The sequence below is a fragment of the Chrysochloris asiatica genome, unplaced genomic scaffold (assembly GCF_000296735.1).
Source record: "Chrysochloris asiatica unplaced genomic scaffold, ChrAsi1.0 scaffold00023, whole genome shotgun sequence".
In the NCBI taxonomy this organism is placed as follows: Eukaryota; Metazoa; Chordata; class Mammalia; order Afrosoricida; family Chrysochloridae; genus Chrysochloris; species Chrysochloris asiatica.
In genome coordinates, this window is record NW_006408541.1 from 18304163 (window position 1) to 18330244 (window position 26082).

Genomic DNA, 26082 nt, shown 5'->3' on the forward strand with positions numbered 1-26082 from the left:
CTGGAGAAGGATGTCATGCTGGGTAAGATGGAGGGTCAGAGAAAAAGAAGAAGACCCCCAACGAGATGGATCGGCCAGGTGACATCATTGATGGCGTCAAATGTGGTGGCAGTAGTGAGGTTGGCCCAGGATCGGACATTATTTTGTTCTACTGTGTGTGCATGGGGTCGCTATGAGTCGGTTCCGACTCGATGGCACCTGACAACAACAACCCTGTGACTGAAGTCTGTTGGGCACCTGTTTTTTTATGGGTCGCACTGCTAACTAAGAATGGTCTTTATGCTTTTTTGTTATTGTTATTAAATGCCATTGAGTCGGTTCCATTTATATCAACGCTGTATAGGGTGTCCAAGGATCAGTGAGTGAGCTTGAACTGTCTTGTGGTTCAAACCAAGCTTGCGGTCCAGTGCTTATCCTACAGTGCCACACTAGGACTCCTTTACATTTTTAAAGAGTTGGTTGGAAAAATTCTAAAGATTTCATGACACGTGAGAGTGTATGAAAGTTATATTTCGGTTCCTGTAAATAATGCCTTATTGGAACACAGCTGTGCTCATTCTTTTAAGTATTGTGTATGGATTTCTGGTGTGGTGCTGCAGGATAAATGCAGGACTGCAAGGTTGGTTTCAACCAGAAGTCAGTGGTTCAAACTCACCATTCGCTCCTTGGAAACCCTAAACTGGGTCGCTATGAGTCAGAACCGACTCGGTGCCACTTCCCAACGACAATGGTCGCTTTGGAGTCCTCGTGTGGCATTGTAGGATAAAGCACAGGACAGCAAGGTTAGTTTGAACTGCAAAGTCAGTACCCATCAGCAGCTCCTCAGAAACTCTACACAGACAGGGTCACTATGAATTGGAACCGACTGGAAGATACTTAACAGCAAGCAGTAACATGGTCACTTGATGAAGATCAAAGGCCACAGTTTTCAGTATGGGTTGCATCTCAATGTAAAGAAAATAAAAGTCCTCCCCAGTGGACCAATAAATAACATCATGATAAGTGGAGAAAAGATTGAAGTTGTCAAAGACATCATTTTGCTTGGATCAACCATCAACACTCATGGAAGCAGCAGACAAGAAATCAAACAACATACTGCATTAGGCCAATCTGCTGTACAAGACCTCTTTAAAGTGCTCAAGAGCAAAGATGTCAGTTTGAGGACTAAAGTGTGTATTACCCAAGTCATAGCAGCAGCCTCATATACATGTGAAAGTTGGACAATGAGTAATGAAGAACAAAGAATTGATGCACTTGAGTTATGGTGTTAGGGGAGAATATTAAAGGTACCAGACTGCCAAAAGAACAAACAGATCTGTATTGGAAGAAGTACAACCCTAATGTTCCTTAGAAGCCAAGATGGCCAAACTGTGTCTCTCATACTTCAGACATGTTGTCAGGAGGGACCAGTCCCTGGAGAAGGATATCATGCTTGGTAAAGTGGAGGGTGAGGGAAAAAGAGGGAGAGAGCTCCAGCGAGATGGATTGGCACAGTGGCAGCAGCAGTGGGCTCACGTGTACAGCAGTTGTGAGGTGAGGTTGGCACAGGACTGGGTATTTCATTCTGTTGTACACAGGGTCCCTATGGATTGGAACTGACTTGATGGCATCTAACAACAAAGGTAGCTTTTGATAGTTTAAATAGTTGAGACTGACATTGAATGTAAAAACCTAAATTTAGCACTTTACAAAGAAAAGTTTCCTGATTCCTGCCCTAAAACAACCATTGTCCCCGTCCTGTTTGGGGAGTCTTCAGTACCCTCAGAGGTTTCAAGGGCGCTAGTCTAAACGGAAGACGCCAGGCAAGTCCTTCGCATCCCTGGGCCTCAATTTCCCCAGCTATAAAATGGGCTGAGACGCAAAGGTCTCTGGAGTCTGCCTAGCCGGGGCGGGTGGGTGGTTGGGGTGGGGGGAGAGCACTGGGGGGAAGTGTCTTAAAGCGTTAAAGGGTGCTGGGTCTTCCGGTAGGGGCTGACTTGGAACAGGCACGCGGCAGCTTCCTCGGGGTTTCCAAGTCAGTGGCGGGCCCAGCGCCCCGGAGGCTCAGCTTTCGCGGGGAATTCCGGGAGGGGCGGGGGGAGGGCCGGGGCGGGGCCGCACCGCTTATAAATCTAGCCGCTCGGGCGCCAGGGGCCACTCGCCAGCGCCGCGCCCTCCGCTCCGCGCACCATGACCCCCACTCGCCTGTTAGTGCTGCTGCTGTTCCTCGTGGGCGCCCCTGCCGCCGCCGCCGAGTCGGTAGGTGTTGGGAAATCTGGGGGGATCTATCAGCGCGGCCGTGCCTCCTTTGTTCCGGAAGCCCATGATGGGGGACACTCGGGGAACTGCGCTCCCCGCCACCCACTAGCCGCCGAGGCCAGGGAAACTTTGTTGGAAACTTTGATCTAGGACCACAAGGAGTACCCAGGGCTTCTGGTCTGGCTCCTCCGCGCGCCTCCCCTGGCCATAGCCCCACAGCGGGCTCCAGGCTGGGACGTGGCCGAGCCGGTGTCAACTCTATTCCCTCACACACGCCCCTTGACTTGTTACGGACCAAGGGATAGGCTCGGAGCTCCAAACCCCTTCTTCGCTCTGTGTGGGCGCGTAGAGTGGACAGCCGCGTCGTGGAGGGAAGGAGAGGGCTCTGTTGGGCCCAGCTTCAACACTCGGGGGAGTGGAGGATGAAGCCGGGCGTCCTGACCCTGACTTGTGACTTAGGAAAAGCCTCTGTCTCGTCTGGGTGTCAGTTTCCCCATCTGCATAAAAGGCAGGAGGTGAAGAGTATTTCTCTAGGGTCTCTTTAGGGTCCCTGCTCAGTTGGGACCCCGGAACCTTCTAGTGCTGATAGAAGGGTTGTGGTTTAGGCTTCCCCAGGTGTTGAACCTCTGCAGCTTGCAAGAAGAGTGTTTTTTCTGATCTTGCAGCTGAAGACATTGAAGCCCCCAGCCTTGAGTGAGGTGAGGGGCGCTGGGATGCCTCTTTAGTAGCTAAGAGAAGTCTTGCTTTCTCACAGCTCCCGGATCCCCTCCAAGTTTACAGCGCCCTGGTTTCCCAGAAGCTCTGTTCACATCAGCAGCTAGCTGGGGAGGAAGGCGATCTCATCTAGAAAGTTGGGAACACTGAAAATTGCTAAGAGAGGCCACCCGCCCCTCAAGAGCTTGGACCTGTCTTAGTGTGGAACTGGCTCCCACTCATAGCAACCCTGAATAGACTTTCCAAGGAGCAGCTAGTGAGTTTAAACCATCGACCTTGTGGTTAAAACCAACCTTGAGGTCCAGTGCTTTATCCTTACAGAGCCAGAACTTCTTAGAAGGAATCCTAGGAGTTTAATCATTAATGTTAATTTCTTTGAAAGCCTGGGGCTCCTACTTCCCTGAACTCACTTAGGGGATAGCCATTTCTGCCTGGCAGGCTTCTGTTGGGGAAATGAATGAGACCATGAGGAATAAATAGTCCTCTCAGGGTTGTTCTCTGCAGGTTGCAATGATAGCAAACTTAGTGCGTCCGCTGTGCCTGGTCCTGTTCTGAGAGCCTTACATATATCAGCTTGCTCAATTTCTACAACAACCCCACTGTTTACTATATTCCTTCTGGAAGAGAAGTTAAGTAATGTAACCAAGGTCACACAGCTAATAGAGGTGGTTGGTTTCAGTTTAAGCAGCCAGGCTTCTAAGTCTTTGCTTTAACTCCTCTGAGTGTGGCTGCCATAGAGTACACTCTCAAGTTGGCCTTAGAATCTGTTGAGATTTGGACCTGGAAGGCCTCAAGGAAATTTGCAGTGGAGGGACGCAGAGGCCTAGTGTCAGGTGATAACATCCCCCAGCCAAGGGCAGCTATGCCAAAAAGTTAGTGGCTGAGCATGGACTGCGTGGCATCCACTGACTGCCATGGAGTGCCCAGAGAGTCCTGGGCTTCATGGTGAAGTGCTTAGCTCATAACTGAAAGGCTAACAATTCAAACCAACCAACCAGGCTGTGGGAGAATGTGTCAGTGTGCGTCCATAAAGAGTCACAGCTCTGGAAACCCTATGGGACAGTTCTATTCTGGCTTATAGGGTCTCTATGAATTGAGACCACCTCAGTGGCAATGGCTTTGGTTTTGGTTTGGTGGAGTGCCCTCAACTAGACCCGAAGGATGCATTGGGTTCAAGTGGTTGGGAAGATGTCCATATATTGGATGCTGTTGCTTGGTCTTAGAGACATTTATTGTCTGTTGAGTTGTGTCACTCTGGGCAATGTGTAAGAAAAGAGAAAAGAACCTAGGAGGCTGCTTAGATCACCCCATGGGCAGTCACCTGCCAGCCGTGCTCTAAGGCTGCTGAGCCTGTAGGTGCTTTGAGGTGAGGAGCAGACAGCTGGGCCCTGGGGCTGTCCAAAGGATGTGGTTTGGAGGAGGCTATGTTGTTCCTGTGTATAGTGAGGATGGAACAGCTTCCTGAGAGAGGTATCCCTCTCTCATCCTGACCTCAGCTTTCCCAATCCTTTAATTGGGTCATTACCCTTCCCCCTCTTCCTTCCTAGGTTGTATCAGGAAAAATCAGACCTAGTCACAGCTGGCTTAGACCATAGAGCTGGACCCATTCTGGGATTTCATTTTGTAACTGGAGAAAATTGGAGGCCCAGGGAGAAAAGTTTTGTTAATGGTAGTCATGATTGATTGAGCAATTTACATATGCCAAGCCTGATACATTTTATCCTTGCAAAAAACCCTAGGGTGTGGGAATTGTACTTATGCCTATTTTACAGATGAGGAAACTGAAAGAGATAAAACTGATTAACACTTGGGCTAACAGAGAATTTACAGGTTACCAGAATTTCTGTCCAGCAGGCCCCCTCTTCAACATGCTGTTGGGGCCCTTGCTCTTTCCCTGGGTGGTGCCCCAGGTTTTGGGAAGAGAGCCCAGGCTGAGCACCTAGCTGCCCTCTTCTCTGTTTGGCGGGGGTTACCATCCTAAACCAGTTCTTCCTGTCCAGCTGGGAGCATTCCCCTGATCTGTTCCTGCCACTCCTTCCCTGACCAATTAAAGGCAACCTTGTTTTGGGAGCTGGACCCAGAGGTGTTGCTGCCCAGGGGCAAAGCCCACTGACTTGGCGCTTGGCCCAGGCAGTTCTGGGGAATTGTCCCCCACCCACAGGCTACTTGAGCTTAAGAGTGTTTCTGGTCTGCTTGAGAGTTTGCTCCTTGATTGCACAGAAGTTGGGGTGGGAGCGGAAGGAAGCTCTGGGGATTCTAGGACCCTTGAGCGGCCAGTGAGAGAGCTCTTGGAACCTCTTGGAAGCCAAGAGAGTTATCAAACTGCCAGGAAGTATTTGCGAATGGAGAGCCCTGTGCAGTTGGAAGGAGATCCCTTTCCCTGTAGGGTTGATGTCCCCCAATCTGTAAAACAAGGCAAGAGCCCTTTTCAGCTCTGCCATTCTGTTCTTGCTGTTGAGCGATGTCTAGTTGATTTTCGATTCATAGTGACCCCACGTGGCTGAGTGAAACTGTTCCATAGCCTGTTTTAGGCTATAATCTTAAGGGAGCAGATTGTCAGGGCTTTTTCTCTTGGAGTCATTGCACCCCCAAGGCTCCTTGATCTTCTGTTAAATCCACTGCTATCACGTCAAGTCTGACTCATAGGACTACTCCTCAGGGTTTCTGAGACTCAGTCTTTGTGGGAGCAGACTTCTTCATCTTGTTCCTGAGGACCTTGTGGTTTAGCAGGGAACACACAGGGCCACCAACATCACACCAACAACATCTTGTTATTAAGCAATATTTAGTTGGCTCCGGTTCATAGGGACCCCAGGCACAAAGAAGGAAACACTGTTCAGCCCTTCCCCATCCTCACAATTGCTGTTACGTTCCCAGTCTAGTGTTGTTGTTGTTGTTGTTAAGTGCCGTCGAGTCGGTTCCGACCCATAGCGACCCTATACAGGGTTTCCGAGGGTGTAAATCCGTACGGGAGTAGAAAGCCTCATCTTTCTCCCGCGGAGCGGCTGGTAGTTTCGAACCGCTGACCTTAAGGTTCGCAGCCCGATTCGTAACCACTACACTACCAGAGCTCCTTCTAGTAGTAGTTAATAATTAATGAAATACTTAATGATGTTCTGTGTAAGGGGCTATGAAAACCATAATGACTCCAAGGCATTCACTTCCTGGAAGAAAGTCATGGCTCCTAAAGGAAACCTAACGAAATTCTGAGTGTCCCTCCAGTCCCTCTCCAGAACTCGGCTGCAGTTGTTTGCAGTGAAATATCTGGCCCATAGTTTATATGAATGAACACATTCACATGCGATTTCATTCTGAAGGTGCATCAGAATTATATATTTCTAGTGTGACTGTCTCCTGGTGATATTGTTGTTGTTAAGTGCCATCAAGTCGGTTCTGATCCATAGCAACCCTGTGGAGGGTTTCCGAGGAGCGACTGGTGAGCTTGAACCACTGACCTTCTGGTTCAAACAACTTTCAAATGTAGTCTGGTGCATTAACCCACAGCACCACATCAGGACTCCGTCTCTTGGTGATAGATAGGTAAATATCTCCATTAAAAAAAACTGATGCTCAGAGGAATAAAGTGGCTTGTCCTAAGTCAGAACCAGGTCTGACTGATCATGCGAGGATTTCTCAAAAAAACATTCCAGATGGGAAATTCTGCTAGGTTTGAAGTTGATGCCTTGGTTTCTACCTCTGAGTTGCCGGGTGACCTTGAGCTTACCCTGTCTTTGGATCTCAGTGCCTCCAACTTTAAAAGGCGGGAGCTTGGACCAATGCCCTATAAGGGTCCCTCCAGCTCTGAGAGCCCATTGAAAGGGGCAGGGGTGCGTTCTCGCCCTTCTTGGTAATGCGTCCAAATAAGTCCCAGTCTTAGAAGAGAAAGGGAGGAGGCATTCAGCTTCCTGCCATCCCCAGCTCCTAGAAACCATGAGCTTTTTCCAAGGACGAGGAGTGCTGATCTGGGGTGGCCTGAATGAGGAGTTGGGAAAGCCAGGCTGGACTCCTAGCCCCAGCGCCCTCTTAAAGGAATTGGCTCCTAGCTGTCCTCCAGCCTCTAGGACTCTAGGACTGGACAACGGGTGGATGTGATTTCCAAAGAATGCTTAAAGCTGAGAGAAGGGACTGACGGGGCTTCGTGAGTCACCGGGGAAGAAGAGCATGTGTAGTCTGCCCTTCTGAGTCACCCATTCCTTCTCAAGCTCTTGGCCAATAGAGCATGGTCGGGGTGAGGGTATTGGAATGGATGCCTGTTAAAGAGAATGCCAACGACCAGGGCCTTGAGGAGACATGGGAAATCGTAGGCCCCGAACCTTCGTAGCCCCTTGCCTGTGGATGATGGTCTTTAAAATCAGACTTCAGAGCCCTGCTGGCCAGGAACCACCTTCTTGTTATTTTTAAAAGTATTATTATTATTTTAAAGCAAAACTGAGGTTGTAATCAAATTATAGGGCCCATCCTGTATAGTCCAGGTTTGATTTGACTCCAGATTTTTTATTTTTATGACGTGTCCCCTCCTTACTTGCTGGGGCCAGCATGGAAACTTAGTGGTTTGGAGTTAGACAGACCTGTTGAGTCTACTTCTGACTAGCTGCGTGACTTGGGACATGGATTCACCCTCTGGGAGTCTCAACTTCCGTGTCTGTGAGATCACAGTAGGGTTGTGGCGAGGTTAAAGATGAGGTGGAATCTACAAATAAAGGTTCCTGGTACTATGCCAGGAACTCTGGTGGCTCAGTGGATACATATTTGAGTTAACAGTTCAAACTCAACCAGTGGCTCTGTAGGAGAAAAGACGTGGCGATTTGCTCACATAAAGATTTTTTTGTTGTTAAGTGCCCTCGAGTAGATTCCGACTTACAGCGACCCTATATGGGGTTTCAGAGGAGCAGCTGGTGGGTTTGAACTCCCGACCTGTGGTTATCTTACTGCACCACACCAGGAGTCTCTCATAAAGATTACAACCTAAAAAATCCTATGGGGTCAGTATGAGTTGGAATTGAACCTAACAACTACAACAGTAGTATGCCTGTTAGGGAGGTGTGCCCCTAGTGAGTGCTCCCTTCCTTGCCCAGACCACCTTGATGCCAGTTGGTCCCACACCAGCGCCCCTGGAAAACTGAGTTCTCCTCCACCCTTTATTCCCTACAGCTGGTTTATAGGGTGGGGCTGATGGAGCCCAAATCTCCTATTTGTTTATCTTAGAAGTGGGCTGTTTGCTAATTATCAGATGGGTTTATATTTAAACAAGAACTAGTTCCTGGCAGTCCTACCCCTCTGCCAGCATCAGCAGGAACCTCATGCTGAGCTGTTTGCATCCTTGAGGGAGAAGGGGCCCTGAAGGTTTGCCTTATTACAGGACCACCCAGGACACTGCCCAGGACTCAGGGGGCCACCCTCCTGTGTTGGGTGCAGTGTTCTGTAGGAGGAGAGGCAGAGTTTGTTGTCTTAAGGAGGCCAAGGGAATTGCAAATACCACTCTGGGCCTTGAGGGAGGGGTGAGGATAGAAAAGCCACAGTGTTCTGAAAAGCCAGTTTTCCTTGCATGGTACCCTGGAGGAGGGGGCAGGGGGAGGAGAATGTGGGTGTCAGCAGTGGGTGCCTGACTTAACCCTAACAGAGCAGGAAACCTGATTTCTGGGGTTGGTTTGTTATTAACTCTGCTGACCTTTGGATACATTCCTGCAGTTCCCTAGGCTCTGTGCACCCTGTCTGCTGGGCTAGGTGACTGGATAGTGAGAAAGTTTCATAGCTAGGTACACCTGAGTCCTGGTCTCAGCCCAGCAACTGCTTACCCAGGACGAGCAGGAGGTTAATAAATTACTTTGCCAGTGGGAGGCCCAGTGTCCTCTATAAAACACAGATGCTGACACCTGCCCCACTCAAGCATCATAATTGCTGTTTGGCACACTTTGCTGGCGTGGTGTAGCAGTTAAGCACTTGGCTGCTAACTGAAAGCTTGGTGGTTCGAACCTTCCCTGTGACTCCATAGAAAGACCTGGCAATCTATTCCCATAAAGATTGTTGTTGTTAAGTGCTTTCAAGTCATTTCTAACTCATAGCGACCCTGTATAGGGTGTCCAAGGAGCTGCCGGTGAGCTTGAACCACCGACCTTGCAGGCTAGTGCATTAACCCATAAAGATTACAACCTGGGAAACCCAGTGGGTCAATATCTATTGTCACTTGGGATAATGATCTAATTGATGGCAGCTAAGAACAGCAAAAGTGCCAGCTTCAGTTGAGTTGTTTATTGTAGCCAGACATGGGCTTCCTGGTGTGGTGGTGCTGTGGGATAAGCACTGGACTGCAAACAAGGTCAACGGTTCAAACTTACCAGTCGCTCCTTGGAAACCCTATCTGGGGTCTCTATGAGTCTGAATCAATTCAATGACACTTAATGACAGACATGCTTACAGTTCTTGGGGTTCAAACCTTCTCAGAGTGCTGGGAACCAAACTGAACCCAGTGCCATTCAGTCAGTCCTGATTCATTTGTTAAGTGCTGTCAAGTCCGTTCAAACTCATAGCAACCTTGTATGGAGTCTCCAAGGCGTGACTGGTGGGTTTGAACCACCGACCTTTGGTTTGGCAGCCCAGCGCCTAATTCACAGTGTAGTATAAGGATTCCAGGATGCCCTCAGAGATCTACTCTGTGATCTAACAGTTGTTCCCAGCTTTGAACTGTAGTTGTCATTACCCCTATTTCCATTGTCCCCACCCTCCTTCATCACGTCCCCCGCACCCCCAGCCACCTTCCCACCCTCAGGCTGGGCCCTTCAGGACAGGGGAGCTCAGCTGCCCCAGTTTTCTCTGGCACTGAGTAGAAGAGCCTGCTGGTCAGGTGACACCTGGGTTAATGGAAAGGGGAGGCAGGGAGCGGCTGGTATGTGTGGAAATTGTGACTTGGTGGAGCGGGCCTGTTGGTGGTGGCCTTTGAGGACTGGCTGTACCACACAGCCCTCGGGACACTGGGGCAGGGGTGACGAGTGGCTGGGCAGTCACCACAGTGGGGATATTCCTGACCCCGGGAAACCCAGTCTGTGGGACAGACTGACCTGACTGGAGAACTGACTTCCCTGGCTGGTGGCAGAGAGTAGGTAGGGCAGGAAGCCAGCACCCAGGGCTGCTCTAATCAGCCAGGGCAAGTCTGCTGTGGAAGCCGTTGACTACGCTCAGGAACACAGGAGGCTTGTTTACGTCCAGAGAGCCTCCCAGCCCTGGGATCCAGCAAGACTTTTGGATTCACTGCCTGGATGGCATGTCCCAGCTTCAATGCACCTCTGTGTCTGCGCCCCTGAGGGAGCCAGTCCCCTCCTGGCTGTCTCCATCGGTAATCGGAGCAGTGCCCAGTGCTTAGTTACAAGGTCTCGGGGACAGAGGGAAGCCTGTCTCTTTGATAACCCTCTTTTCCAGGTGGGGAAACTGAGGCCCAGAGAGGAACTCTCGCAAAGTCACTCCAGGAGTTAGTGGCAAGAATGCTAGATTTCCTCCTGGCCAGGGTACATCCAGAGGCTTCAGCCCCTACTTCTAGCAGGCACCCCAGGAACCCAGAACCCCTGCTGTAGGAATGTGCTGCCCCTGGGGGGTTGGGTGGTGAAAAGCTGGTGGCTGGCAGTGCCAGGCCTGGCTCTCTCCAGAGTGATTGTGTTCTAAGTAACCTGACCTTGGAGTGGGCAGAGCCTGTCATTCGAACCCCCATCACAGACCCGAATTAACCCTTCAGGTACCAGAACACCAGCCTATGGAATGGTGTAAGGTTTAGTGTAAGGTTTCTTTCTACCTTCTAGAGTTCCCCCTGCCACCAAGACACATCCTGTGTGATAGCTATGGGTTAATGTGCCAGACTGTAAAGCCATTTGAACTTCAAGGTCGGCGGTTCAAGCTCACTAGCTGCTCCTCGGAAACCCTATACAGGGTAGCTGTGGGTCGGAATCCACTCGACGGCACTTAATAACAACAATAAGACACATCAGGAAATAATCTGGGGGTATAGGCTTCTAGCCTAGTGCTGTAGGATCAACACTGGACTGCGAACTATAAGGTCAGCAGTTCAAACCCACCAGCTGCTCCTTGGAAACCCTGTATAGGGTCTCCGTGAGTCAGAATGGACTCGACAGCACTTAACAGGCTTCTAAGCAACATTTCGGGTGGCTCTGGTCATTCACTACTGTTTGCTTCTAGAATGATACAGTGGTCTTCCATCTGCTTCTATCTGGTTAGGACAGGTACTGAAAGCTCTCTGACCTTGGGTAAGTCTCTGCCCAACTCTGAGTCTATTTTTTGCACAGTTGGAATGGACTTGATTGGTTGTTGAAAAGTCTCTAGTCTCAGAAACAAAAATAAGAACCCATGGTAGGTTGAGCTGAAGACAGAGGATGACATGAAGAGATGGAGTGGCTGAGGACTTGAGATCCAGGGAGGGAAGGGAGCTGTGTGCTGAGGACCGTGGGGAGAGACGAGGGGACTGCGGGGTATAACCTTTGGTTGGGTGATGATGCATGGACGGGATGGTAACTATGGCAATGAAACGATGTATGATAGAATGAGTGTAAAGCTAATGTACCCCCATGTAAACTATCACACAATAAAAGGAAAAAAAAGTTCCTGGAAAAAAAATAAAATAAGAACCCATGGTAGGGCTTGTCTCTTTATATTTGCAAGGCACTTAACTACCCACCTACCAGTTTTTTCCTAGCAATAGAACTCAGCCTGTAACTTTACCCAGATTGCCAACCATTTTAGCATTGACCCTTTAAGCCAGAAAACAGACAGAAAGCAAACCAAAAAATCCCAAACCCAGTGTAGTTGAGTTGTTTCCAACTCATAGCCACCCTGTAAGACAGAGTAGAACTGCTCCATAGGATTTCCAAAGATGTAAATCTTGAAGATTTCTAACCCTGTGACTGGTGGGTTCAAGCTGCTGACCTGCCAGTTAGCAGCTGAGTAGTAGTTTAACCATCACAAAACCAGGGTTCTTGAGGGAGGTCTAAAACCAAAAAGTCAAACCCACTGCCATGAAGTTGATTCTGACCCTTGTATAGGGCGTTGTTAAGTGCTGTCGAGTAGGTTCCGACCCATAGCAACCCTGTATTAGGGTTTCCTAGGAGCAGCTGGTGAGCTTGAACTGTTGACCATGTGGTTCAAACTGATTTTGCCAGTCCAGCGCATTAACCCACAGCGTCACACCAGGACGCCTTGTATAGGGCCCTGGAGATTAAATCTTGACCAGAGCAGACAAGACAGCCTCATATTTCTCTCCAGTTGCTGCTGATGGGTTTGAAGTGAACTTGTAGTTAGCAGTCCAGTAGAAGGGCAAGCAGGGGTTTATAATAGTCACTACTCATTGAGCACCTGCTGTGTACCGGGCCACACCCCACACCCCACAGAATGCGTTTTATTCACTTAATCCCCCGTGTCTTGTGAGCTGTTATTAGCTCTGGTTTTAAAGAGCAAACTGAGGCTTTGGGATGTGAAATAAACTGCCATGCCCCTATATAGTTAAGGAGCTCTGTACCGTAGTGGTTACGAGTCGGGCTGCTAACCTCAAGCTCAGCAGTCTGAAACTGTCAGCCGTCCCATGGGAGAAAGATGAGGCTTTCTGCGTCATAACGATTTACACTCTCGGAAACTGTATACAGGGTCACTATGAGTTGGAACCGATTCCACCGCACACAACCACCACCACCAGCCGCTCCTATAGTTAGGCAAGGAGCCCTGGTGGCGTAGTGGTTAAGCGCTTGGCTACTAACCAACTCAGCCTTCTGTGGGAGAAAGATGAGGCAGTCAGCTTCCTTAAAGAAAGGAAGATAGGAAGTGGTAGGACCGATTTGCATGTGTATCTGTTTTTATGCTGAGTAGCTAGAGCAGTGGAAGCTTCATTCCCACCCCATGTACGGACCCAGGTTTTGCTCATTATGGGGGAAATCTGATTCATGAAAAAAGAGGTGGTTTTGCTAATGGCCCCTGTTGGGGATCTCTTACCAGATCGCTCTGGTAGGTTCAGCAGTTGGAGCCCAGGGTTCTCATGCTCCCATCCCGCTGAATTTGGCTTGTCCATTACCCTGCAAGTTTCCCTTCCTAAAAGAAGCCAGGGTCAAGTGGGTCCCTGACCCTCCCTCCCATGGGGAGGAGTTGGATGGGGAAAGGCTCTCCTGTCCTCTCCTCCTTCTCCCACCAGTTCATCAGTTCACAGTTAACCAAGCCCTGACCCTGAACTCCTCCCTGGTGCCCCAGCCAAGTTTTTGTTCGTTTGTTTAAGCAATGTTCACTTTCACCTTTGTTTACTCCTAGCTCAGGGGAAAGGGTGCCCTGGAGCCCTGGCTGGGCAGAGAATGGTGGGGGCTGTGGAGTTAGGGTGGGAAGCCGTAAGAAGCCTGGTTGTGGTCAGAGTGTGCACTTGAAAAAGACCAAGTTTTGAATTCCAGCTCTGTTGCATTCTAGCTGGGAGGCTTTGGATGTGTGACTCAACAGAGCCTCAGTTTCCTCATCAGCAAATGGTGAAAGTACCTTCTAAGGCTGTTGAGCCAATTCAGTGAGCTCATAATGAGAAAGAATGGTGGTAGCATGGTGCCTGCCTGCCACATACGCTGCTTCTGATGGTCACTCCAACCGCCATTTTTCTTGGATGACTGAGCTGTGCGACTTTGTGAGAGACTAGATAGTCTGTCTGGAGCGAGGGCTGCTATCTGTGGGTTTGTTGAGAACTCAGGGGTAGCCAGGACCCTTGAAGAGTAGGGAAGATAACTCTAACCTGAAAGTCAGGAGACGGAAGTTCCAAGTCTACCTTTGCTACCAACTGTTGGGTGACCTTGGCCAAGCCCCTTGTCTAGTCTGTTCAGTTATAAAATGAGAGGGTTGGGCTCTGGTGGCCTCAGAGACCTTTTATTGGCAGGTGTTAGTCCAGGTGGAACAAAACAGCATCTACCCCTTCCTCTCCCTGACAGTCTGGGAAGCTTCTAGATTTGCTCATCTCCCAGGCACCAATCCATGAGGTACCCTCCAGCCATGAGAACCAGCTTGGTTTGTGGGACCCAGGCCCACTGCCTTATTCAGCTGATGATTTCTGCTGTGTGTTTCTACAAAGGACAAAGATGGAACCAGGGAGACCTGAGGGCCCAGAGAGGGTGCCCAGGCTTGCATACACATGAGAACACACGTGCCTGGGCAGGGATGGGGTAAGCTGAGGAGAACGGACCACATTATTAGCCAGCAGCAGGGCGGGGTCCCTCCCTGGTCAGGACTGGGGCTGGCTGCTGGGTGGCCTGGTTCTTCAAAGCCATCCCAGACTGAAGGGGCCTTGTCTGAAGAGGGCGGGGGAGGGGAGGACTACTGGCACCTCTCCCCCTTCCCTTAGAGAAAGAGGGATGAGTGCCCACAATCCCACGGGGTTTGGCCCTGTCTTGCTGGCCTGTCTTAAAGGGCTCTTACTCCCAGACTTTCCTCTCTTGTCAGGAGATCTTGGGCAGAAAGGGTGCCTTGGGAGCTCATGGGGGCTTTAATTTCTTGCCTCACGAAGCTTCATCCAACCTCCTGTGCTGTAGCAGGGAAATCTTCTAGGTTCACATGTGGGATTCTAAGGGCTTTTTAGGCGGTCCCTATGTTCTTGCTCCATTACTAGCCTGAATGTTAGCAGTTCAAACCCACTCAGCAGATGATAACCAAGAAAACCCTATGGACATTTCTTCTCTGTAACACACGGGGTCGCTGTGAGTCAGAATAAATTATTTTGTATTTTTGTGTGTGTCCTTTTAGGGTCCTGAAATAGCGTCTAATTCTGACTGTGCTTCTGACTTCAAGTATGACTTTAGACAAATCGTTCCCCTTCTCTTAAGAACCCCATATGAAAAGCGAAGGTTTGGGGATGTCCAGGCTCCTACAAAGAGCGCTGAGCTGGGAATAAATGGTGTGTTGCGTATTGTGGGCTGACACTTGGCTGCTTGCTCTTCACAACATCCTTCTGGTATACCTCATTTCTTAACTTGAAAAGGGAAGTAATTATAATCAGCCAATCAGCCTGCTAATCCCTTGGGTTGTTTTGAAACACCCCTTAGCACTTTCACATACTAAAAGGAAAAATTTGTCAACAGCATTCCTGGCTTCTGGGTATGCCAAGAAGGGTAGGGAGGGTCTCTTCTGAGGAGAGCTGGGTCCTGGAACTCCAACCCCTGCCTTGAGACTTTGAGCTTTGACTCTTATTGCCAGTGACCAGGGTTCCCTCATCCCACAATGGATGCAACCCTACTGAGGGCCGGGGCAGCCTGGCAGCTCTGGGTACACGGTGGGTACACGGTGCTCAAGCATGGGTTTATGTGTGTGCAGTAAAAAGCACAGGTGACCCAGGCTTGGGGTCTGTTCAGGGAGGCCACTTTCTACCTCCTGTTGTGACCTTGTACAAGTCACTGTAATCTCCTGAGTCCTTCCCTTTTCCATCTCTTCATTGTTGATGTTTAGGTGCCTTGTAGTCTCTTGTGATTCATGTTGTTTAGTGCCTTCAAGTCGGGTTCCATTCATAGCCGCCCTGTATAGGGCTTCCAAGGAGCAACTGGTGGGTTTGAAGTGCTGACCTTGTGGTTTCCAGTCCAGTGCTGATTCTATAATAGTGCCATGCCAGGAGTCCCTGTCCCATAGGATTTTCTAAGCTGCAGCCTTTATGGGAGCAGATTGCCAGATTTTTAGCTCAGGGATTTTTCCCGGTGGGTTCGAACCGCCAACCTTTCAAAGCAGAATGTTTAATGATTGTGCCACCAGGGCATGCTCCACCTTTGAAAAACAGGTCTATTAAAAATTCCGATGTAGGATACACACTGGACTGCTAACCGCAAGGTTCAAACCCACCAGCCACTCCTTAGAAACGCTATACAGTGTCCCTATGAGTCGGAACCCATTTAACAAAAACAATGCTTGGCAAACCACAGGTTCCTGCAGTTTTAGATTCTGGGTTTCCGAAGCCATCTGCAGCAGGAGAGGGGGGTTGGAGTCCAGGAACCTCAACCTAGGTAAGGCAGATTGTGTAATCACGAAGAATATGAAACCACGGAGGAGTCCTCCTTCCGAGCTGCCAAACTGAGACCACAGGCACGGGCTGTGTGGAGCGTGGGGCTGGAGCTGGAATTCCAGCGCTAGCTGCTCAACCGCTCCTGATTCCGGAGTCATGAAGTCATCCCAAGCCGGGCCTTAACCCCTTCTGGCTCCCCACCCCCACGGTGCCCAGCGCTCAGCAGATTCCTCTGCCTGGGAACATGGGGGGCGCCTGCTTACTGCTTTCCGGTCCTCTTTTGGGAACCCAGCCTGTGGAGGTGGAAGAGGGCATGTTAGTCGGGTTCCGCCCCCTCTCCCCGGAAGCCAGGAGTGGGGAGATGCAGGAGGAGCCTGGCCTGGCCTCGGAAGCGGCCTTCCTGAGGCTTTCCTGCTATGATAACCTTGTCCTTGTTATTGTTGTTGTTGTGTGCCGTGGAGCCGACTCATAGCGACCCTGTACAGGGTTTCCGAAGCTGTAAATCTTTATGGGAGCAGAAAGCCTCATATTTCTCCTGCTGAACAGCTGGAAGTTTCGAACTGCTGACGGTGACCAGAGCTCCTTAACCTTGTTCTAGCCTCGGATATTTCTTGTAGACTCCCCCATCTCACTGGCAGACATGGGCCGGGCCCAGATCCTTTTCACTCTAGCTTTGAGGCTCACTAATCTTCCACACCACTGGCTGAATCCACTTAAGTTTAATTAAAAGCCCCAACTCTTGTGACAAATCGTAGGTATTTTAGTATTTGCATTAATTAGTGAAATAATGACCTTGGTTGGCAGCTGCTGGCAGATAGACACCTGAGCCTAGAAGCTGGTGAAGACATTGTGCGCATTCTGAATGTTTTCTACACCTCCTGCCCCCACCAGGCTGAGCTAGGGAAAGGGAGCAGCAATTGTCACTTGTTCTCTAACAGGGCTTTGTGAAAGTTCTGTCCTGCCTTTGGCTACTAATTCTTTCCTCCTAAAAACTTACTGGTGGGGTAGACTGAAGATTCTTCTGTAATAAGCTGGGTCTTCACTGGAGTGGGAGACTGAGGGTGCTGGAGTGGAATGGTTTGTGAGGTGCCAGCCCAGAATAGTCTATTTGAATTGTTGTTGAGTGGTGTCAGGTTGGTTCTGAGTCACAGAGACCTTGTGTATAGGGTTTCGCAGGAGTGGCTGGTGGCAGACCACTGGCCTGCCAGCTCTAGAGTTAGCTGTTGTTGTTGCGTGCTGTTGAGTTGGTTCCAACTCATAGCAACCGTGTATAGGGTTTCCAAGGAGTGGCTGGGTTTGAACTACCCCCAATAGTTTATCCTACGGTTACCACAACAGATTCCTTGGGGTTAGCAGTACAGTGCTTATTCTATAGCACCACACCAGTATTCCAGTCTATTTAAATAGCTGTTTGAAAGACTAATTTAAAACCTGTGATATGCAGATGACATAGCCTTGCTTGCTCCAAGTGAAGAGGACTTGAAGCACTTAATAATGAAGTTCAAAGACCTTCAACATAAAGAAAAATTCTTTACAACCAGACTGGCGAGTAGCATCAAGAGAAAATATAAATATTGAAGGATTTCATTTTACTTGGATCCACAATCAACACTCATGGAAACAGTTGTCAAGAAATCAAATGGTGAATTGCATTGGTCAAATCTGCTGCAAAACACCTCTTTAAAATGTTAAAAAGCAAAGACTTTACTTTGAGGACTAAGTTGTGCCTGATCTAAGCCATAGTATTTTCCATGACCTCATATGCATGCGAGGTTACGAATCAGGCTGCTAACCTCAGGGTCAGCAGTTCAAAACTACCAGCTGTTCCGCAGGAGAAGGATGAGGCTTTCTGCTCCCGTAAAGATTTACAGCCTCGGAAACCCTGTACAGGGTCGCTATGAGTCGGAACCGCCGCCATGGCACATAACAACAAAACAATAACATATGCATGTGAGAGTTGGAACAATGAGTAAGGAAGACTTGAGAAGAGTAGAAGCACTTGGATTATGGTGTTAGTGAAGAATATTCAAAGTACCGTGGACTGCCAGAAGAACAAACAAATCAGTGTTGGAAGAAATACAGTCAGAAGAATTGTCCTTAGAAGGTAGCAGGGTGAACTAGACTTTCTTTCACGTACGTTGGGTATGTTATCGTGAGGAACCAGTCCCCTGGAGAAAAACATGGTGGTTGGTAAAGGGTCAATGAAGAAGACCTTTACAGAGATGGGTTGACCCAGTGGCTGCAACATTGGGCTCAAACAGCAACAATTGTGAGGATGGTGCAGAACTGTGCAATATTTTGTTCTGTTGTACACAGGGTCTCTGTGAGTCAGCACCTAACAACAACAACAACAACAACAACAACAACAACTTAGATACTCTTGAGTCACCAGGCCTGGGCCCCACCCTGACCTAAGAGTGTCCTTGGACATGGGTGAGCTAGTCCTGCCTGCCGTTCCAGCCCAGTCTGACTCAGCTGGGAAAGGTGTCCTGGGCTTCGCAGGACCAAAGGCAACAGTAGCCCTCTCCCTGCTGGGTATGAATGAGCTTTGACTACAGCACAGGAACCGGCCTGTGTGACTCTGGAGTACTCCTACCTTAGATGCTCATTCCTCTGCTATCTAGTTGTGTCACATAGTACGTGCTCAATAAGCACTGTGGATCAGTGCTGGACTGCGAACCACAAGGTCAGCAGTTCAAACCCACCAGCTGCTCCTCGGAAACCCTATACAGGGTTGTGATGAGTCAGAACCACTCCCGTGGGACTTAACAGCAAGTCATATTGACAGTTTGATTATTACTGTCTATTTACATTTTGATTACTCTCTTTATTTTTATTGGTGAACACTGGAGTCAGGCCCTGTGGTTAAAGCACCATGGTTAGAGGTGGTAGTTAAACCCATTAGCCATTTTGAAGGGAGTGAGATGTGGCAGTCTGCTTCCGTAAAGATTTATGCCGTGGAAACCCTATGGGGCAGTTCTACTCTGTTCTGTAGGATCGCTGAGTTGGAGCGGCTTTGAATTGGGTTTCTGTTATTTTTGTTAAAACTCAGAATGGAAAAGACTTGCCTAAGGTTACACAACAAGTTAGGGGCAGAGCAGGATCCAGGCCAAGGCCTTTCACCCTGGGTTATCTTCTTTGTTCCCACTCTTGCTTTTGGGGGTTCAAAGACTGTTGCAGAAACCAGGGGGCTGTTGGTTGATGTGTTGTCTCCTTTTTATCACCCCTAGATCCGAGAGACCGAAGTCATCGACCCCAAGGACCTGCTAGGAAGCCGATACTTCTCTGGAGTATTGCCGGATGATGAGGATATTGGGGGTCCTGGGCAGGAACCCGATGACTTTGAGCTGTCAGGCTCTGGAGATCTGGGTACGGAAGGTGTGGTGGGCAGGGCTGAAGGGAATGGTGACCATGTCTTGAGGATTAACTGGAAATTTTCCAGCCTTGTCCCTCCCTTCTCCCCCTCAAAATAGGGGAAATAGAAGGAACTGGATTAACCCTTTCCATTCTCGAGACCCTTCCAGGGCAAGCTGTCTGTTTTGTGTCAGTTTGCAGCGCTAGTGGACCTTGTAGGTAGCCTCTTTTAGCATGAGGGCGTGGTGGAGGTCTAAGCGGGTGTCAGGATAAGGTGAGGGTTGCGAATGACAACTAGTTGTGATTTCTTCCTTTGGAAAGAAAAGTACCAGCTCAGGAGACACAAGGCTGTGTGGGCAGAGGTGGGAGAGGGGAATGACAAGTAAGTCTCTGCTTCACTGGGAGGTGAGGATAGGCCAGATCTTTTTGTGACTGGCTTTGGGACCAAAGAGAGCTACTGAGAATATGATATCTGCTGATGTAATAAACAGTTTAGAGTTTGAGCTTTGGAGTCACACCGTCCTTAGTCTAACTTCTGCACTTTGTAACTACTGAGCCTCAGTTTCCTAATTTCTAAAATGGGAGTAATAATGATAGACCATAAGCGTTGTAAGGTTCTGAGCTGAGGTCAAGCTCTCTCAGTCACACAGGAAATGTTTTCATACATAAGGTGTATAATTTAGAACTGTGCTTCTCAAACTTTAATCCCCTGGGGCTCTTGTTAAAAATGCAGATTCTGATTGAAGAGGTGAGCTCAGATGTAATCATTGTGAGGTGGTGTTTTGTTTTTGTTGTGCATACGGTCACTGTGAGTCTGAGCCTAACAACAATAAGGTGATGCTGTTGGCCCATGGACCCACACTTTATAGATCTGACAAACACCAGCTCACAGACACCTCCTCCTTAAACAGAGCCAGGCAGGCAGGCAGGTCTTAGGAGTCCCATTTTACAGATGAGACAACTGAGGCTGCTTTGGGAGGACATGGTCACTCTCTGGATATTAAGTGTTTGGAAATTGCTTGTAATTTTGGATTTTCCCTCAGCCATGGCTGAAGGGATCATTACCTGAGGTAACCTACCTAACACATTGCCCTTCTCACCCAGCAGATGACTCAGAGGACCCCAGACTCTCCCCTAAAGTCAGAGTCATCCAACCCTTGGTAAGTGGCTCCACACAAGCTCTTATCCCCCCTGCTTTCCTCCTTGCTCTTCTATGACATACCTATTGAGAGAGGCAGAAAATACAGCCCCCAAATGGGCAGAGTACTTGAGGGGGTCTGACTTCACTCTGCACAAAGGCTTTCATCTGTGACCTTGGGCTCATTTTAGGACAAGAGCAACTGTGGGTCACAGGTAGATCATCCACTCCCAGAGATAAGTATCCAACCAGCCCCTTACCTGTGCGTTTGTAGCTCTTTGCTATCACAGATGCCAAATTAGAGTTCTGTGAACTGCATTCTTCACCTGTGTCACCCATGAGAATCTCTGCATGCCATTAAACATTCAAATTCATTCTGTATCTTTTTAAAGTTTTTATTGTGAATTGAGTGACAGTTTACATGGGAGAACATTGGTTTTACACTTGTTTCATTTGCAATGATTACAGTCCCCTCCATGCATCATCATTCAACAGTATTTGCTTCCATTCCCTCTGGTTTTTTTGTTTGTTTGTTTGTTTGATGTACACAAAAACACTCAGGAACGTATAATCACTTAAACAACCAAAGGGCACGTTTTGTAAGCCAGCCAGCCTCCTGGCCACCAGCACACAGCCTTTCTCTTCCCATGAATCTAGAGTTCTCAGCTGCTCTATCTCTCCATGTCCTCATCTCTGCCTCCATCTCTGGTGTTGCTGCTTCTCTGGAAAGGGTCCCACATTCCATTCGTGCTCTTCTCCCTTGATGGACCTAGGATCCTCTGTTTCTGGACTATAAGATTTACTACTCCCCCTTTTATGTTGCAAAATTTCTACCTTTACAGTTGTGACAATCTAAATTAGTCATGATAACAATTACTCACTATTGAATCATAAGACTCTTATTCATTCTTATGCACAGTAGTTTACCTAGGTCCCTTTATTGGTGGAAACATTTATAAATTTTTGGCATTTTAAAGTTATAGCATGGCAGCGAGTATCTTTTAGATGTCTACTTGACTATTTGCTTAGAATGGAGTCCTAGAAGCAAAATTGCTGCCTTAAAGAGCAAGCTGCCTCAAAATGCAGTCTGAGAGATGACCCTTTTCTCTTTGTCTCCTGTCCTGGGGCCTCCTCAACCTGGGATGAGTCTTCATCTCTTTCTCCCCATTTCTTTCTATCCAGGTGCCTCTAGATAACCACATTCCTGAGAGGACAGGGCCTGTGAACCGGGTCCCCTCTGACCCCAAGGAGCTGGAGGAGAATGAGGTCATCCCCAAGAGGATTGCGCCCTTTGATGGTGATGAGGACGTGTCCAACAGGGTGTCCATGTCCAGCACTGTCCAGGGTGGTGGCATTTTTGAGAGGACAGAGGTCCTGGCAGGTGAGAGCCCATGCTGCCCTACCTTGACAGATGGAGTTTACAGGCAGGGCTGGCCCTGGCCTTGAGACTCCTTTTTTTGTAGTACCAGTTGGGGGTGCACTAGGGCACTGGAGGGGTATAACTGTTCTTAAAGGGTTGCTCTAGCTGTGGAACTCCACTTCGAGCTGAAAGGTTGGTGCCTCTAACTCACCCAGAGACACCTCAAAAGACACACCTGGCTGGCGATATTCTTCTGAAAGATCACAGCCTTGAAAACCCCAGGGAGCAGTCCCCACTCTACACATGAGGCCGCCAAGAGTCAGAATCAACTTAGAGACAATAACTGGCTGGCTGCAGCCTGGTAGAGAGAGGAGGGAGGAATTGCGTATCAGAAGCTTCTAAGGACTAGTCCAGAGGCATTCACTTGCTTTAAGCCTTTCTTGCTGCTCTTCAAAGTACTTTCACAGCCCTGGGTTAGCAACCTGGAAGTTAATCATGAAAAATGATTTCCTTTGAAAGTCTTGGGGTTCCTTAAAATAGAGTTGGCTTCCCCTACCAGGCTCTCTTACTTGCTAGTCTTGGGACCTAAGGGAGCCTTTTGAACTCCACGGGCCTCTGTTCCCTCAGTTGTTAAATGGGCACCATGATATTTGGTGGCTCGTGTCATTGAAAAACAGAATATGAAACAGCTTGTTAAACCATAAAGAGTTGTTGTGGTTTGCAAGTTTCTGTTGTTTAATCCTCATTGACCTTTGATATGGGTATCTTCACGTGACAGTAGGAAACTGAGGGTAAAAGAGGTTAAGTGTTTGGCCTTTGAAGGTTTGATTTTCATTGAAAGGAAAACTTTCAATGAAAACACTGGGTTCTAAGCCAGTGTTCTCTTGAGCTGTCTTTCACTACTTCCTGTGCAGTGTGGGGTGGGGTGGGAGGTGCTTCAAGACCCTCTGGTCTTATAGATCGGTGTCTTGGTGGTGCCGATGGTTAAGTACTGGACTGAAATCACCTCAGTGGTAACCTCACACAAACCTTCTAGGCTTCAAACCTATAGGGATTTTAGGAGTAAAGTCTTTCCCACTTTAATTCAACCACAGAGTTTTGCTTTTAGCTGGCATGCTTAGGATTTGCATGAGGTTTCACTTCAACCGAGAAGGGTTTCTGCTACTTTTAAAGAAAAATTGTAGGTCCATTGATCTCATCTAAGCTGCTGTTTCTTACACATAGGGAGACTGAAGACCAGAGAAAGCAAACTGCTTGGTGTGGGCCACAGAGCAAGTAACAGAACTGAAGCCAGGTCATCCCTTGGTTCTTTCCAGTGTAGAATCATATAAATCCAAGATCTTCAAGTAAAAAGTTGTGTTGTTGAGCCAGCTGAGGTGGGGCCTTCCATTCCAGTCGTTTCTAACGTACAGCTTGGAGTTATCAGATGCTTACTGCATACCTTGTGATATATACATGATGCCTATGTCCTCACTACGTACCCACCACAGCCTTATCAGGCAGATATGGCTATCAATGCTCTTACAGATAAGGAAATAACTTGTCCAAGGTCACAGAGCCAGACATGGTATACCTTGATCCTGTGAGCAGTCCCAGCGAGATCAAGGGCTTCATGGAGGAGCTGGGCTCATTGGAAGGAAAGGTGATGGAGACAGGAGTGAAGGGGATGCCTGATTTTTGCTGACCACTCTGGAAGGCACTTTAGGGGCATTTGGTGGCTACTATTTAATAGAACTGGAGCCCAGAAAGGACCTTCTCAGACTCCTCTGTGCCAGCCGGCCACCATTCTGTTTATGGACTTCCCAGTGTATGCAGGATAGAAAAATAATCTTCTTAGCCTGAGTAAGACTGAATTAGGGCACTCAATCTGCTACAGAAAGGATCCTAGGATCCTAGCTCCCTGCCCCCACAGCACACAGGTAGGAGCCATTCAGACCACCTGGTCTAGTGGAGAGAACAGCGTTATGCTGAAAGACACCTGCGTGTTGAGGCCCCCGCTAGCCCGCTAGCTGGATCCCTTAGGCACTGCTCTGAGCTCACTTGTTGGTGTCATTTATTAAGCAGTTACTGTGTGGCAAGCCCAATTTAGGGTGCTGATGTTGGGTGCCTTTGAGTTGATTCTGACTCATAGCAGCCCCATGAAATAGAGAACCACGCCATACAACTCTCTTCCTTCCCTATTTTTTTTTTTTAGTCTTTTTATTGTGAATTGGTGACAATTAACAGAGCAAATGCGTTTTCCATTCACCAGTTCATACACATTTTACTTCACATCATTGATTGCAGTTCCCACAATGTAACAACACTTATTCTACTTCCTCCCTGTGCTTCTTCCCGTTCCCTTCCTCCACTCCTCACCCTTCTAAACTTTGTCCTTAGGCAAATGCTGCCCTTTTGATTTCAAATGGTTGATTATTCATCCATAGGTTTTACTAGGAGTCCTGGTGTGGCTCTGTGGGTTAATGCGCTGGACTGCAAGGTTGTTTTGGACCACAAGGTTGGTGGTTCAAGCTTACCAGCTGCTCCTCAGAAACCCTATACAGGGTCACTATGAGTCAGAATTGACTCGACGGCACTTACAACAACAACAACAATCCTTACAGAAGCAGATCCACCAGGTCTTTCTTTCCTGGAGTCACAGTATGGGTTCCAAATGTTAACCTCGTGATTAGCAGCTGCGTGCTTAACCATTACTCCACTACGGTTCCTTTCAGGATGTTAAGAACACAAATGTAAACTGCAGAGGTTTACATAACATGGCTTTCGAGCATATGCTATGTGGTAGACCCTGTTGTAAGCACTTTAAAGTGGTTTAACTTTTTCATCTTTATGACAAACCTGTGAGATACTCTTTCTGTTTTGCAATGAGAGAACTTGAAGGAACCTACCCAGGATCACACAGCCAGTAAGTGAGGGGAGAGTGTAGAGGGAGACCCTAGATCACTAGCTGTACATGAGAATAGCTATTTATACCACCACCAGGGACCTCATCTCTAAACCCCACTTCTATCTTAGTCAATACTAATAATATTAGCATAGTATATGAGGGAGCTTCAAAAAGTTCATGGGAAAACGGGATGAAAACATGAATGGACTTTTCCCACCAACTTTTTGAAGTCCCTCTTGCTTGCATGTGATGCATCCTGGTATAGCGCCATAGGATAAGCACTCAGCCTCAAGGTTGGTTTGAACTGCAAGATTGGGGGGTTCAAATTCACTAGCTGCTCCTTGGAAACCCTCTACAGAGTTGCTATGAGTCAGAACTGACTTGAAGGCACTTAACAACATCAATATACAAGTGAAGGTTTATGTTGGCTCTGAATGAACACAGGGAGAGCTAGCTAGCGTTGCAGTAAGTATCACAGGATAAGTATGTCTAGAGGGATTTCCCCAGCCTGTGATTTTCCTAGCTTCCTGGTGTTTAAAAAGAGCCTCAGCTTTGGACTTGAACAGACTGTAAGGATCAACTTAAATAAAGCCTGGAAGGCCTGTCCCAGGCAGTGATAGTGAGGAGGTCAAGTTGTTAAGAGAATTCATTGTCTTCAGTGCTGCTACATCAAGTAGGTGGCTATAACAAACCAGTTGAATTCCGAGCTCTGGTATCAGGGGAGGGCTTTCTGTGCACTCTGCTTGCCTAGTGTGCTTTTTTATATCTCAAAAGAGATTGACTTAGAACACACCCTGTATTGTTAGGGAGTCCTGGCATGGCGCTGCAGGGTAACAAACCCAACAGCCGCTCCTCCAGAAACCTATACAGGGTTGCTATGGGTTAGAACCGACAACAATACTGATAGGGCCTTTTTCAACATAACAAAGAAAAAGAAAACCTCTTTCCTTGTGGGATTATAACCAGAGGGGTTAGGATTTACAACATATTTTTGGAGACACAATTCCATCCATAACAGGGGATGTCTAAGGCCCACTTTGAGTGACTTGGACCCTCATTTTGCTCTCTTTTTCTCCAGCTCTGATCGTGGGTGGCGTCGTGGGCATTCTCTTTGCCACATTCTTGGTCCTGCTGCTGGTATACCGCATGAAGAAGAAGGACGAAGGCAGCTATGACTTGGGCAAGAAACCCATCTACAAAAAAGCCCCCACCAATGAGTTCTACGCATGAAGCTTCCAGGGGCAGGAGCTTGGACCGTGTGGGGAGGGAAGCTTGAGGACTGGGAAGGGTGGACATTAGGGTAGGGGGAGGTCAATCTAATACGGATTTATCAGTATCTCCAGCTCTGATCATGTTTTGATGTCAGAAGACAAAACACTTATCTTCTGCTGTTCCTG

At 48.3% G+C, this 26082-nt stretch overlaps 2 protein-coding genes across 2 annotated transcripts in view; one reads left to right on the plus strand and one right to left on the minus strand.

The window, feature by feature from the left end:
• SYS1 (SYS1 Golgi-localized integral membrane protein homolog (S. cerevisiae)) overlaps positions 1-2171 on the minus strand; it is a 29803-nt gene extending 27632 nt beyond the window's left edge. Inside the window, exon 1 of the mRNA XM_006839340.1 lies at positions 2142-2171. Within this exon, the coding sequence (XP_006839403.1) occupies positions 2142-2171 (30 nt within the window). The remainder of the gene's footprint in view (positions 1-2141) is intronic.
• On the plus strand, positions 2170-25915 carry SDC4 (syndecan 4). Its single transcript, XM_006839341.1, has 5 exons — positions 2170-2238; positions 19177-19315; positions 20408-20460; positions 21621-21819; positions 25764-25915. Exons 1-5 carry the CDS (start codon positions 2170-2172, stop codon positions 25913-25915), a joined length of 612 nt encoding a protein of 203 aa, XP_006839404.1.
• Positions 25916-26082: the final 167 nt, after the last annotated feature.